The sequence below is a fragment of the Parasteatoda tepidariorum genome, chromosome 6 (assembly GCF_982258835.1).
Source record: "Parasteatoda tepidariorum strain Cologne lab strain chromosome 6, Ptep-v5.0, whole genome shotgun sequence".
In the NCBI taxonomy this organism is placed as follows: Eukaryota; Metazoa; Arthropoda; class Arachnida; order Araneae; family Theridiidae; genus Parasteatoda; species Parasteatoda tepidariorum.
The window spans coordinates 109,682,764-109,698,021 of record NC_141760.1 but is presented as its reverse complement, the minus strand read 5'-3'; the positions used below and the strand labels follow the sequence as shown (position 1 = coordinate 109,698,021).

General features: G+C 27.6%; 1 protein-coding gene across 2 annotated transcripts in view; it reads right to left on the bottom strand.

The window, feature by feature from the left end:
• Positions 1 to 15,258, bottom strand: part of msk (importin-7 msk) — a 44,730-nt gene that overhangs the window by 1,904 nt on the left and 27,568 nt on the right. For both annotated transcript variants that reach the window (XM_043043235.3, XM_071178235.2), the window contains exons 16-22: positions 14,259 to 14,351; positions 12,564 to 12,647; positions 7,076 to 7,200; positions 6,415 to 6,560; positions 4,607 to 4,663; positions 2,642 to 2,890; positions 349 to 465 (exon numbers count right to left, since the gene is read on the bottom strand). In XM_043043235.3, coding sequence (XP_042899169.1) covers positions 349 to 465; positions 2,642 to 2,890; positions 4,607 to 4,663; positions 6,415 to 6,560; positions 7,076 to 7,200; positions 12,564 to 12,647; positions 14,259 to 14,351 — 871 coding nt within the window. The remainder of the gene's footprint in view (positions 1 to 348; positions 466 to 2,641; positions 2,891 to 4,606; positions 4,664 to 6,414; positions 6,561 to 7,075; positions 7,201 to 12,563; positions 12,648 to 14,258; positions 14,352 to 15,258) is intronic.

Genomic DNA, 15,258 nt, shown 5'->3' with positions numbered 1-15,258 from the left:
GTAAGGTTACGTTTAAACCACACATGTAAATAGTGGACAGGCGCCAAGTTTTAACCATTGAACGGTTTTTTGATGTATTATTAATTGAAATAAATAGATGGAATTGAAAATCTAAATCTGTTGATTCTGCAAGTAAATTATTTTAAAATCTATTCGTATTATTAGAAAAGAAGAAGTTCAGCAGACACACAAATATCAGGACAAAAAGCTAAAAATTGGGATAACTTCAAACTCTGTCATTTAAAAAAAAAAAAAAAAAAAAAAAAAAAAAAAAAAAAAAAAAAAAAAAGAGTTTCTTGTATTTTTACAGGACTACACAGCCTCATTCTATCAATGAAAATAATTTACCTGCAGCTGCTTTTCTTTGATCAGCTAGGACAAATATTTCTTCGCAGGCTCTCTGTTGCTCAGGTGTCAGGTGAGATGTGAGAACATTGTACCAATTAGGATCACTTGTTTTAAGACCTAAAAAATAAATGTTTGAGAAGTTCATTAATAATACTACCTTTTCTGAGATTATTTCTAGCTGACTTGTAGACCTTTTACTTGGAACAGAAAATTATCACCATTTCAATTAAGCTAATTAACTATGAGAAATATTAAATGAGAATGCTTAGAAATATGACAAATACTTTTAAGCATACTCAGCATGTTATTGGAGCATGGAATCATCTCAGCATGTATTATATAACACATGTTATTTTAGATAAAAAAAATGCAAACATTTCAATCCAAGCATATATAGATCTTGAAATTATTCAAAATAAATATCTCCAACTCAAAAATAAAAATTTAATTTCAGTTTAATTTTTTTATAATTTAAAAAATATTTTGTGAACATATTGCTGTGTTGGCAAATTTGGTTCTCAATTGGTAATTTTCGGTTGGCAAAATGTCATAATTACATTGCACAAAAAAATTACAGCAATTTTGAAATGATATTTTAAAAAACTTTACGACTTTCTTTTAATTAAATTTAAAATAAAAATATAATGCATTTATTAAAAAACAAAAAAACATGCGTTCAATTACATAGCTGCCAACCCTTCCGCATTTTTACTTATTTCAGCCATTTTTTTCACTTTTGCAAGCAGAAGAGCATGTATTTTCTTCGCTGTTCCTCTGTAATGGCCTGGGGGGAGGGGAAGAGACCCCTTCCTGGAATCAACATTGAAGAAAAAGAAATGCGATGGATCTGCATTGAAATATATATTTGCTCATTTGATTAATCTTGTTCATTTTTAATTATTATGGCTGAACGAAAACAATGCTAACAAGCTGTTAAGGAGACTTATTCTCTTGAACTTCCATACATTTCTAAATCTAATGTTGGAATACACGATGTACATTGCACAAAATAAAAAACAGACCACCCAGAATAACTTTCAATCTAATGGTTAGTTCTTCACATTCTGAGACTCAATCTTAATGATTCAAGGGGGTGGCATCACATATGCTAATTATTTAATGCAGACGATATTTCAAGTTATCAAATCAGACACAAAAATGTACTTTCTCTGAGTAAACATATCCCCCCCCAACGGATTTGCATCTTTGACCCCGAAAATATAGGAGGTAGGTGCTATCTGGGAAATAGGTTCCCAATATTTCAGTCAGGAGAACGATCCAAAGCTTTGATCAGTACATAAAACTGACAAAGCACCAAATTGTTCTTACAAAGAAAACATAACAGAGCAGGTAAAGTGGGAAGTAAAAATTTCTTAAAAAGAGCAAATAATAAAATAGCATTGAGTTTTAAAATATTATGTTTTCATGTAATCAAGAACTACGAAACAGCAAGTAGATGATCAAAAATCTTTTTTGCTTTAATAAAAGGTGAGTTTATTCTCTTTTTTATGCTCATTTATATTATAGTGGATTTATGAAATAATAAATAATTGAAATCAGCTTCTGCACTTTTAGGCATTTTTTTTGTCGTTCTTCAGCATTTTAATAACTAGGGGTTGACAGCTATGTAATTATAATTTTATTATATTTTACACATTTCATTATATTAGTCAAAAATACGTTTTATTTTAACACTGCAAATATATACCTGAATTTTAAAGTACCTACAGCGAGTATTAAAAGACAAATATTATGACATAATAAAATAAATAAAGATTTTTTTCTTGGGTCATGAATACATTTATACATATGTAATGTATATTAAAAAAATGGCTTAGTTATTCTACAGTCAAGGTAAGGTATAAGGCAGAACAATTTACTCTGCTATTTCAAAAAATTAAGAAAATAATCCTGATACTAAGTTTTCGAATTGTTTACTTTAGGCCTATTTTTCAGTAGTTAATAGCAATACATATTATGCAGTAATATAGTTTTGAATGCATTTTTATGATTTAGTTTTCTAATTATTTCCATTATATTTATATTCATATAGTTTAATTAAAAATTGAATATTAAGTTCTTAAAGTATCCTTTAAAAAATCTCAGTTAATTTAAAAAAAAATCTAATTTAAGTCAAATAAATTGATTTAAAAAAAATAATAAATTAAGAATATGTTTAAAAGACGAAAAAAGCTGAATTCATATTAGAAAGTTTCATGTATAAACGGCTTTTAAATATCACAGAGGTGAAAACTTAATGGAAAAATATCTGAAAATAAGAATATTAATTTACTTTGCATAATTTCTTTAAATATAACATATTCATCTATAGCACAGTCTTCATCGTCTAAAGGTGTGACATAACTTTCTAATGCTGTTTCTTCTGCTTCTTCATAAGCTTCTTCGTCATCTGAAGTTTCATCATCATCAGCAATCACAGATGAGGTGACAGGGAAAGGAGATTTCTTCTTTATGGTTTTAGACAGAGACTCTAAATAATCACCATCCTCATTGATTTCATCTTCATCACTTGCCAAAACATCTGAAAACAACTATACATTAAAAATAATTAAGTGCTAAAGGAAAAAAAAACTATCTTAAGTAATGTTAAAGGGACATAACATTTGATTCAGAGGAGGGAAAGTTTATACGATTGTAACAAAACAGCAAAGCTAATACTTTAATCTATAATATATGTTTGTGCATGCCTGTGTCACCCTTAACTTTAGAATAATTTGAGTTCTGAAATTCAATCAATAGGTAAAAGAATCTTAAAAATAGTTATAAAATTTGTTAAAAAAATCAGCATTTTTTTTTATTGGCTCAAAGATTGATTTAAATGCAACTGCAGACAATTTTAAAGACAGTATCAGTGTTTTTTTTTTTTTTTTTTTTTTTTTTTTTTTTTTTTAACATTTTTATTAATTGAAAAGGAGTTATTTTCATATTTACGGCAGCATAATTTTGGAGGAGAAAAAAATGTGTTTTGGAGTAAACATTCTTTTTATTATTAGAAAAGCATAGTTAGTGCTTGTAAAATTTAGATTTTGGTGCAAAGTTAACAATTTATATAATATTTAACAGAGCTTAGAAAACATGCATTATCAAATAAAAAAAATTTGTAAAAGAAACACTACAAAGAATTACTTTTTATTTACCTCCACAGGCTATATCATATATAGATAAATATCATTTTAAATAATTAGATAAAGAACTATGCCAGTTAACATTTGAAACTAAGTGAAATTCCCAATTTAAATAAACTTATCTACCACCACTAATAAAAACATATCATCAATAATATATAATTTCATCAATGCTGAGTTATTTCTAGATGGGGATTGTGGGGCACACAGCTGTTTGTCGTTTTCTGTTGGTTTTTCAAATTATGATATCCTAAAGAAAATATAATAATTTTGAATCTCAGTTATCACTTTTTAAACTGCTAGATCAACCCATATTTTCAGATAATTTTTTACACCTTTTTAAGTAGTTTCTCATTTTATAATTACATTCTAAAGTAATTTTACCTTAATTGATTATTATTTTTTGGGACACTCCCATTTGTTTAATCCAATTTCAATATTTTAAGCATGTTATTACTGCACATGTATGTATTACTACACATATAATCTACAAGGCATTTTCTTTTAGTTAGAGGGGGGGGGGGTAGCTATACTTTCGTTCATTCTTAAGTAAATCCTATAAAAATCATTAAGATATTTTAGTCAACCCTTTCGCATTGCATTTCCAATATCTTTAATATAATGTTATATTATAGAGGTTTTATCCCCCTTTTCCAAAAAGCAGGTCCCTAATTAAAATATGAATTTTCAATCTCTTTTATCCACCTATCAACATGCACATTTAAAACTCTTCTCTCCAAGAATGATAAATAAATAAAAATTAAAAACTAGAAGAGTTTTAGACAATTAAGGCCTTTTAGTAGAAAAGATCAAACACCTGCATGAAGTAAAAGCAACAATTTAATTTAATTTGATATGATAAAAAGGATTAAAAAATATAGAAAAGAGATTGATAAGAAAAAGATTTTTGTTCATACATATCTAAAGTTGCATTATAATTTTGTTTACATGAAATTTTTAATATCTTCTTCCTCTTATTATACATCAATCAAACTACCTTTATAACATCTTTAAAGGTTTTAAATTAACTTAATGATCATCATTTAATTCCAAACTTCTAAATGCCCAGTGTGAGTGTACTGATGAAAATGTATTTCACTATAAAAGCTTACCAGGTTCAAAATCTTCTTCCTCCTCTTCATCAGAATCTTCTTCCTCTTGAGCTTTGTCTTTAAAAAACAATTAAAAATATTTATTAAATTTCAAATTGATAGTCTGTTACAAAGGTCTTTATAGAAATGATTAATGGGAATTTTATTAAAAAAAGAAAAAAAAAAAAAAAAAAAAACGCGTACACTAAATTTCTATAATAAAATAATTTTAATTGAAGTTAGATTTTAAAAAAAATTTAAAATAACTAAGTTTAATCAATCATAGTATCAAAATAATAATAATAATAAGTTCAGTAAGAATATTCTATCATTTGACAATGATTTTTTGCTGTCTACAATAGCAATAGATATTGTCAACAATAACAAGTCATGTATAGTTTGTGTACGGTGAGAAACCTCCTTGCCACTAAGTCTTAGGCTGTCTGCTGTTACGGAAACAAGAATACTGCATTTCAGGAAGGGCAGCATTTCTTCACTCTAGAGCAGAGGTCGCCAAAGTGGTCTATATAGACCCCCAGGGGTCTATTTAACAAAAGCGGGGGTCGATCTGAGACAGGGGGGCGAATGGGGGTCGATCCGAATCAGAAGGATTGATTGTGGGTCGAAAAAAAAAACAGTTCTCAATACGCAAATCACACATACCTAATTGGGTATAATATGAAAAAAGCACAACTACTTCCACTTACTAGGAATAACATTTACCTTTTAGTTTAATTAATAAACCGAGTTTTAAATATGCTTACTAAATTCATAAACTTCGGTAAAACAACAATATAAATTATTTCCAAAGGAACTAGACTAATACAATTCCAACCTGGCGAGTAGCGATTTATAACAAGACACTTCGTTTGATGCTTTTACTTGTTGCTAGAAATCAGGTTCGCAGAAATTGCTGTTTACTAGTTAAATTTAGTAGGAATAACACGATCTGTGACGTAGGCTATAGTATACCCAATTAAGAACGTAAAATTTGCGAATTGACGTTACAAATGCAAATATCATACGCAGTTTCAGCTATCTTTCCAAACTGTGTTGAATATTTGCAGTGTCATTATTAAAACTTTTATAGTTTTGGATAATTATTGTTTCGATAAAACCATTCGTTTGGTTTAGATATCAATTTTAATTATCAATGCCCAAAAAAGAAGGTAAGCATTAATAACATGGATTAGTACAGCCCGCGACAAAACTATAGCACACTTTGTATTTTTTTTAACGAAAATTACAAAATTGACCAATTTTGAACCCAATATAGCGAACCTTGCAAAAAAAAAAAAACATCAAGAAGCAGTAAATCTTTAGTTACTTTACTTATTATATCTACTTATGCATAATTACTTATTATTTAATAATAAGGTATTTAAATTTCAATATTAATATATTTTTCATAAAACTATTGTTACACAATGTACTATTACTTTAATAAATGTTTAAAATCATAAAATAAATGTACAAACACAGTATCTAATAGAGTTTTATTTTAATTAACAGAAAATTACTTTTGTGGGGGTCGATGGAGATTTCGAAAAATTACATAGGGGTCGATGATGAAAAAAGTTTGGCGACCCCTGCTCCAGAGCTACCACAATAGACCGAAGAAAAAGATTCCCCCTCTCTCGCCGACCTGAGCCAAAACCTGTCCTAAACAATGATCCCAGCCCGCTACTTGAAATAGTTATACCTCATTACCATATCCACCGCCACAGACCCAGAAGAACGGCTAGGGGATTTCTTACTTTAAACAAACTACATATACACAAAATACATATAGCTACACAAAATTAGAAAAATAAATTTAGAGTACTTACACGCATAAGCTCTCTTGAGACCATCAAACAATAGCAATACAGATGGAATTATCTTTGGCAAACAATCATTGCTAATTTTGGTTTTACAAATAGGGGTAGATACTAATGTACACAATCCTAACACACAGATTTTTCTGTCATGCAACCTAAAATTGGAATAACATAATTTAAAGTACTTTGAATAAAAAAAATTAATACAAATATTTTGATTATTGCTATGTTGTAACACTGATTTTTTTTTTTTTTAAAACTCTTTCTTCTATTGCACATATTCTTTAGGGGAGAAAAGCACTGAAAACTTGTATCAGCTGCATCTAGGTTTTCTACAGAAACAGTTGATTTAAAATTTTAAAAAAAATTTGTAATTGGAAATATTAATTGCAAAAGAATGCAATTATCTTAAAGTTATGTGTTGAGTGGAAAAAAAAACTAATAAGATTAATTTTTATCCTAACTAATGCAATTCCTTGATACTGAAAAATACAGAGACAATTCGATAATGGAAATTACAGTGCATTTGAACTAAATCAAACCATTAACTGGATCTTAGCTACATACAGATTTTGGCATAACCAGTGTGCCTAGTTTGAATACACATTACCAGTGTGCAACAAGACTTTGGTTCTTATTTTGCAAAGGTTTATAAAAGTACATAACTCACCCAAGAAAGCAATCTACATCTTTTATCCACTGCTGTACAAAATGTTCCGTAGCATTGGGTACATTCATTTTTTCTAAGGTATCCAGAAGAAGATTAGGATTATAATAAAATGCTGCTATCACCACCTGAAATTATTAGATTAAAATTTTACAACATAATAATAATTAATGGATACACAAGAGAATGAAAGGAATCTCTTCTAAATTGCATGTTTAGGGTTGCCACTAATATCTGCATAAAAGAAATTCCCTGTGTTTTCCCTGCACATATTAGACACAATCAGGGTGGCCACTCAAATCAGATTTCAAATTTCCCTGATTTTTCCATGTTTTGCAGGTAAAACTCTTAAAATTTCCAGGTCCATGTTTTTTTCTTTTCTTATAAAGTGTAGGATGTGTACAAGGAAAGTGCCTATATTATAAAATATTTTATTCAAATTGTCATTTTTTTAAAACATATCTTGAAAAAAAAAAAAATTTTTTTTTTTATTTTTTTAATGTTTTGGTACAGCATTAATTTTTAAAAAATTAAGACATGTGGAGAAAATAATAAGTTCAGCTTGTAGAACATATTGTTTTTATTGAATAATTTTTTTTGAATGTGTTACTTTAAGTTGTATTTGCTCAAAGTGTACCAGTACCTACAAAATGGCAAAAACAGAATGACCAATAAAACCTTGGATAAGTATTGTTTAATATATTTTCATTAAAAACCATTTCAGGTGATTATTTATCAATAAATTTTCATAATTACAGTGGCTCCCAAAAGTGTTCGTTCACCTATAACTTTTATTGAAATAGGAAATAAAAATTCATTAAATAAAATGAATATTTCACAATGGTTATTTGATAATAAGATATATGATCTATTTTTAACAAAACTGCTTTAAGGAATATTTTAAAAACAAAGCAAAAGTTAATTTTTAAGATATCACTAATCAAATAGTAACAAATCCCCCCCCCCCCCCGAGAAAGTCATGGTACTGTTAAATGTTTTCGGTTTTCAGAATAAAAATTATTGTCGATTGCTTTAATTTTCTTTTATTTAATTATTTTTCATTTGATTTATTATTTATTTCTTTGCAATTTACAGAGATGCCAATTTGAAAATTATGATTTCAGTAATAATCACACATAACTTATGATTTTCAGTAATAATAAAGTTTTACCTCATAATTTTAATATTAAAGATTTAATGTTTATTTTAATGGTATTATAAATTAAAAATTAATAAGAATTAATTCATTATATATTTATTTTAATAATTAATATTCCAAAACTGTTCTGTTTAAAAAAAGATAAAATTTGAGTTTAAGATACACCTAAAAAGGTACATAAATACATACTTGTATAATAGAACACAAAATAAGAAACTGAAACTTCAATAAATTTTTTTTTATGTCAGCATCAGAAAATTTCCTTTCAAAACACACTTTTTTGTTTGTAAATGCATTTTTTTTCTCTAAGAAGAGAAGACAAAGTGTCAGTTCCTAAATTAGTTTGGAAATTTCATTCCATGCACTATCCATTCTTGTAAAATTTATAGTGGAAAAATCTTGAAACTTGTATGCTGCGAATTCTTCTCCCAATTTACAATATTCTTCATTTGAAAATATATGCCGGTATCTATAAGCAAAATATTGCACCGATGAAAAAGATACCTGTCTTTAAACGTATGTTAGCTATTTCTGCATGTTTTAACATCTAATTGTCTAAAGGTAACTTTCTCTGGATGTAGCAACAAGCTGCCTTGTAAAACTCCCTAACATCAGCATAAAATTTTTCAAGTTGTTCACTTGAAAATCTTCATTAAAAAATAGAGTGACAATGTTTATGCCAACAGTAAGTACCACTTATTTCTGTGCTGTTGACATGATGGAACGAGAGCGCGACGTCATCGATGCGAAAGTTAGAAGCGCTACATTTAAAAGGAGCAATCTTACTGCATCCAAAAACGCATTTCGGATCACCGTCCTCATCGACCGATACGATTCAATGAGATTGATACTTAAAGGGAATAATTATACAATAAAAATTAAACTTTTGGATGAGTCAAAAAGTATTTTTCTGTAATTTTGGGGGAGTAGCCCGTAATAGCGTAATGTTGCCATAAAATCCGTAATAATTACGGTAAATCTGTAATAGTTGGCATTTCTGAATTTAGTATCAAACTTATGATAGCAAAATCATATTTAAATTTTTGCTGGATAACTCTGTAAAATTTTATTTTATCATTTAAAATGGCTCGTGGTCGTAATATGTTAAATTGTTACATTAATTTATATATGTTAAATTAATTTATTGTGTCCTATTGCACTGGGTAATATGTGATAAAATGCTTAAAAGGACTTAATATCAGAGCTTAAAATTATAAAATTTGTGAAAAAATTCATAAATTTGCAATTGAGCGTTTTAAAAGTTTCTCTGAAATTTAAAAAAAAAAATATATTTTGCACGAATTTCATCTGACAAAAAAAAATAAATAATAATAGTTACATGTATTTACAAACTTATAAAAGCTATTGCACATGCGAAAGGAAACTCAACTAAACGTTAATTTAAGGAAAAATTTAAATATATACTAATAGACAGAGTTTTTTTTTCTTTCTTTCTTTGAAAGTGTATGATTACTTTCGTAGGATAAAGTTTTTGGCACTTTTTGATAATTGACTTCATAAAAATAAACTCTCCTGTTTTTAAAATATTACATACAGTTTTGTTAGGAACAGAATGCATTTTTTATTATTAAATATACATTCTGAAACATTTATTTTAATTAATGGATAGTCTTATTTCATTGAAAGTCATAAGTGTGCCAACACTTTTGTTAGTCCCTGTAATTACATTTCAATAGAGAGCTATACTGTATACTACATTATACTGTATTTTATCTTACCAGTGCTTTTTATAAAATTCATTGATCATATTTTCTTTCAGCCAATATCTCAAATCAAATTTTTAAATAATGTTGTTTTGAATTAGCACTATTATTTTAAGAGATTCAGTATACAAAAATAAATGTCACAAATGTAAAATTGCCTAATTTTTTGTTCTGTACTCTATAGAAAAACAAGTAGATAAAATTCCTTAAATTTTATACTTTCTTGATTTTATTTGAAATTAAAACATTTGAGGAATTCAAATCTAAACACAAAGTTTTTTGTTTTTGTTTTAACAACTAGAATCTTGTACAGCGCACAACTAAATCACTAAGTTTCGTTTTCGTTCTTCCGACTAAACACATATGAATAAAAAAAAATTTATATTTTATGCTTATAATTTAATATGTTTCCTATATATTCCTTAGTCTTTCCCAGCTTTTTAGGGTAAAAGGAGAGATAGTTTTGGAAATATCATCTCTGGAATGCAAACAACATTACGAACTTTCGATATCTATACAATTCGAATTTTGAATTGAAAATCAAATATTTACCAACAAAACAGTAAAATTAAATATTAATATATAGTTAGTTCTAAAAAAAACCTTTCTTTTAAATTAAAATATGTTATAAACGATTAAAATAGAAAGAATTAGCATTAATGCAATTTAACTGCAAGCAAAGTATAGCTAAGTTGATGATATTTTAACTGTTTGGAAATACATTTGTGTCTAAAAAATGTGGGTATAATGGATAAAATAATTTAAATTAAGAAAATTAGCAAATAATTTAAATTTGTGAATTTAAAAAAAATATCCATGAAAAAATTTCCAGCTTTTCTTTAAAATTCCCTGATTTTTCCAGCTTTTTATCCAAATTTTCCTGATTTTTCCAGGTTTTTTCCAGTACAAAAAAATTTCCTGATAATTCCAGGCTTTCAAGGAGGGTGGCCACACTGACAATATATTATGAAGAAAGTAAGTTACAGTTGCTGGAAAAAGTTAAGAGTAATAAGGAAGAGTTAAATAATGCTATAATAAATAATTTCTTCTTCTTTTTCCTAATCCCCAAAATTAGCAGGGCTAAACAATGTCCATATGAAATTCATGATCCGGAAGAAGTTGGTCACCAAAAGGGGCAAATAATTTTATATAGCTGAACTATCATCTTTTAAATGACAAAAATTCCTAGTTTGTAAGCAACAAATTAAAAATTCCCTGCGTTTCCTAATTTGTTTCCTTATGAAGTGGCAACCCAGATGTTGACCCCATGTTTGGAAAATATTTTATTGAGTGAAAAAGAACTAAAAGTTAAAGTTTTAGTATTTTTGGTAATCTTGACAACACCTTAACAGCCTCACCACGAGAGAGGTGGAAAAAAACGGGGTTCAAATTAACTTTGGAATCATTTACCCATAGGGGTGTAGAAAATAGTTTGAAATCAAATTTACAAAACAAAGAGCACTGCCAATTTCAGGATAAAAATATTGTCCTTCAAAAAAAAGATTTCAATGAAATGAAACTATTTCCTTAGTTTCCACATCTTGCGGTTAGAAAACAGAGTTTTATATACTACAATTATTGAAGATTAATGATTCATTAAACTGGCGTAAATTAATTTAACAGTAGCCAAATTCTTTTTTACTATTTTAGGCTATGTAGATTTTATCATCCAATGCAAGGAAGTATAAAAAATGCAAATTCAAATCTAAAAACATCTGTCAAAAAATTGGAAGTACAGAATGCTAGCAGTTGGATACCTTACCTTTACCCCAGTTACAGTGTAACAAAGTAGAACAGACATATGATGAAGTAAGTAACAGAATAATTTAATGATTTTTTTTTTATTTGAATTAATTCTTTCTCAAAGGCCTCAAACACATAACATCACAAGCTTAATTACCTCATAAACACATAGCAGGAAATAATCCAGTAGATTTTACAAAATATAAATTTCTCGATAATTGTTGCAAAATGTACTGCATATTTTACACATACGGAATTTCAGAAACTTTTATAGTCGTCGAAATAGAAAAACTGCAATATTTTCCAATTAAGATCAAAATTAAATGAACTTGAAATGTTATGTATTACATTTACTTATAATTTTGAATAGTAATAGCTATTTCATTCATCAAAGGTTATTTAATTAATTCAAAAGGAAGTTCTGAATAAAAATAAACTTAACATTTAAGAACAAAAAAAAGTTTTAAACTGATTTTTACAAATGAGGCTTGCCTTGTTATGTATTAGTAACACTTATTTAAAAATTCGAGCAAGCAATAATTTGTGCAAAAATTCAATTTCAACAGGGATTTTCTTATGGAAATTTACTCATTTTAGGGAATTTTCTAAAAAAAAGTAAATAAAAAAAACAGGAGAATTTTTATGAAACCAGAAGGCCAGGAGAAACTGGCAATATCTAGTAGTCTACTGAAAAAAAAACAGTATAGTTGGCAACTATGTAAACATAACATAAAAAAATCCCCATCTTGAGGAATTTTTATTCATAACAGAACTCATTGTGAACAACTAATTTGATTTTACATTTAAAGCAGAACCTTTAAGGAAAAAACAAGCTACTATAAAATATTGAAAAAAATTATCTTACCTGTAACAAAATAGTTCTTAATTCTGATGTTTTAACTTCTCTTGTTAATCTACCTAGAACTAATTCAACAAAAGAAGGAATGCACTAAAAAAGAAAAAAATATATATAAGAAACTTTCCTTCAAACAAAAAGTTAAAAATTAATCACCATCAATATTTGCAGATTTATAAGCATTAATAATAAATAATAATAAAAAAATGTTAGATCAAAAAACAAAATCTTTCGATTGTTCCAATGGATTATATCAAATGTTGCAGTTGGGATGCAAAAGGATGTTCTGAACAGGAAAAAAAATCAATATCAGGATAACTGCAATCCCCACTTTATGTAAAGTTAGAATTACTTTAATAAGTTCATATCAAGGAATTTCCTAATCCGGAATATTAGTGGTTTTCAGGATTCTGCATACACGAGCACATGGTTAACTTTATTTTAAAATGTAATAATGACTACAGAATTTTATTAGTTTTCATGAGAATAATACTTCTTTTTTTAATAATATTGTGTATTAAGACAATTCATAAACTTATTCTTAACTACTTATTCTCCACCAAATTTGATAAATTACATTAAATAAAGAGCATGAAGACAATAAAATAAAGAAATTGGATTTTTAAAAAAATTAGGTGCATTTTAAAAGATGTTTTAACAATATTCTATTTTTGGAACATTGGCGTTTGACAGTTTTGTTTTGCTGAGAGTGGTCAGTAAAAAAGCGTAGCGTCAGCTGCATTAATACAGTATATAACTTTGATCAGGACAAGATGATATTAACTTAGAAAACCATGAAAATGCAAAATATCTTTTTGGGAAATATATTAACTTTAAACTTTCTTGAAAGCAAAAAATGATTACATACTGAAGAGATATTCCAGATTATCTATACGAATAGTTTTTAATAGCACAATTCATGTGTTCATGACATTTTTATAAAATTGCTTTTGCCTATAATTTTGTTGGTCCAAATTTCAATTCATTATTAAATTTTATTCAACTTTTTTTCTTTGCAATTGACTCAAGGATTTGATTTCCACTTCATCTTCTTGAATATTTCTTTTTAAAACAATATTTTACATACACAGAATAGCTAATAGGTCTAGATAAGTTGTTTTCATCTGTTTTCAGTAGAAATTAAATTCCTGGTTCATCAGGCTCTAGCTGAGAAACATCTAGATCTTCCAAATCTGAATTAATCTCTCTAACAAGACCATTGTTCAGTGCATTATTATGCTTCTCTTAGACACTGAGCTAAGAGAAAGAAAAATTTTTAAACGAGACCAATAAAAACAAAAAAGAGCACACTTTCCTTTACAGGGTGCATAGCCAAATTTTTCGACAAAAAATAAGCACCTTTTAAGCACTGAAACAAGATTTATCTTGATCTGTTAACAAGATTTTGCATGCGTAAAGAAATTTAAATCTTAGATTAGTGGAACAACAAAAAAGTTTTGCCAGAACATAAATTACTAATTCGTGGAAGTAGCGGAAGAAGAGTCACGTATCTGCTTTTAGTAAGAATTCTGAAGTCCTTAAGTTAGAAATATTATTTTCAAAATCTGATTTAAGCAATTAAATATTGAGGGGGGGGGGGGAAACCCGAACCACATGATAATATGTTAAAACAAGTAATTGACTACCACTAGAGAAGAGTTGCGCGAAATTTATATGATATTCAAAAGATTTTAAATTACTTACAGGGTCAATCATTCCTTTGCAATGTAATATGACAACTTCTAATAACTTGGCCGCATGACATTCTGCATCTTCACCTGATTCACCATTCAATATCTAAAAGGGATTGCAAATGAAACAACACGCTGAAACCAGAGAAACAACAATATGTTCCAATTCAATTTTGTATAACGCTGAAACGTTTCCAATAAAACAAAAGCTAAGTATTGTATAACTCACATTTTTGCTATACACCACAGCAATATTCTATCAGAACTACATTATTTTTTTTTTATACTATAGCTAAAAAAAATTTTTTTTCAAAGAATTTTACTAAATGAAAGTTTAACAAGTAGATATTACACCAGTATATTAATAATAAATAGAAGCTTACTCAAGAATGGGAATAGTTGAAAAACTCATTATGAAAAATAATTTATTGTAAGAGATAACATTCGTTATAAAGTCATAATGCTTTACTTCTAATGTGAAGGGCTAGTTTTATTTTTAACCTATTCTTTTCAACTTATATTTTCCAACTTAAACTCTGTGATTTTGGTTGGACAATTTTATCTTTGTCGTTCATTTTGTTTCATGGCATATAGCTTTGAATTTGAAATTTCTACAATTAATTTTTTTAGATAAATATTCTTTCTTCCTGTTAATTTCAACAAAAATTTCAGGACATTTATTGAAATGTTTAATAATTAAAGACACTTTCTTTCTTTCTTCTTCTTCTTTTTTTTTTTTTTTTAAAGGAAATTAAGGACAACTTTGAGCCCTGAAATTGTGATTTGAGTGTTGAAGGGAAATTTTTGAACCATATAATTGCAAACTTTAACAAAATAATCTTTGGTCCTCCTCAACGATTTTATTAGGAATCTTATGGACTATTACCAAATTTGAATAAATTGTTTGATTTTGTATAGAATTAAACTCAATATACAGTATGGAACCGATTACCAGGAACGGTCGGGACCATCGCTATTCCGGATAACTGATTTTTCCGGTTTTTTGAATCGCT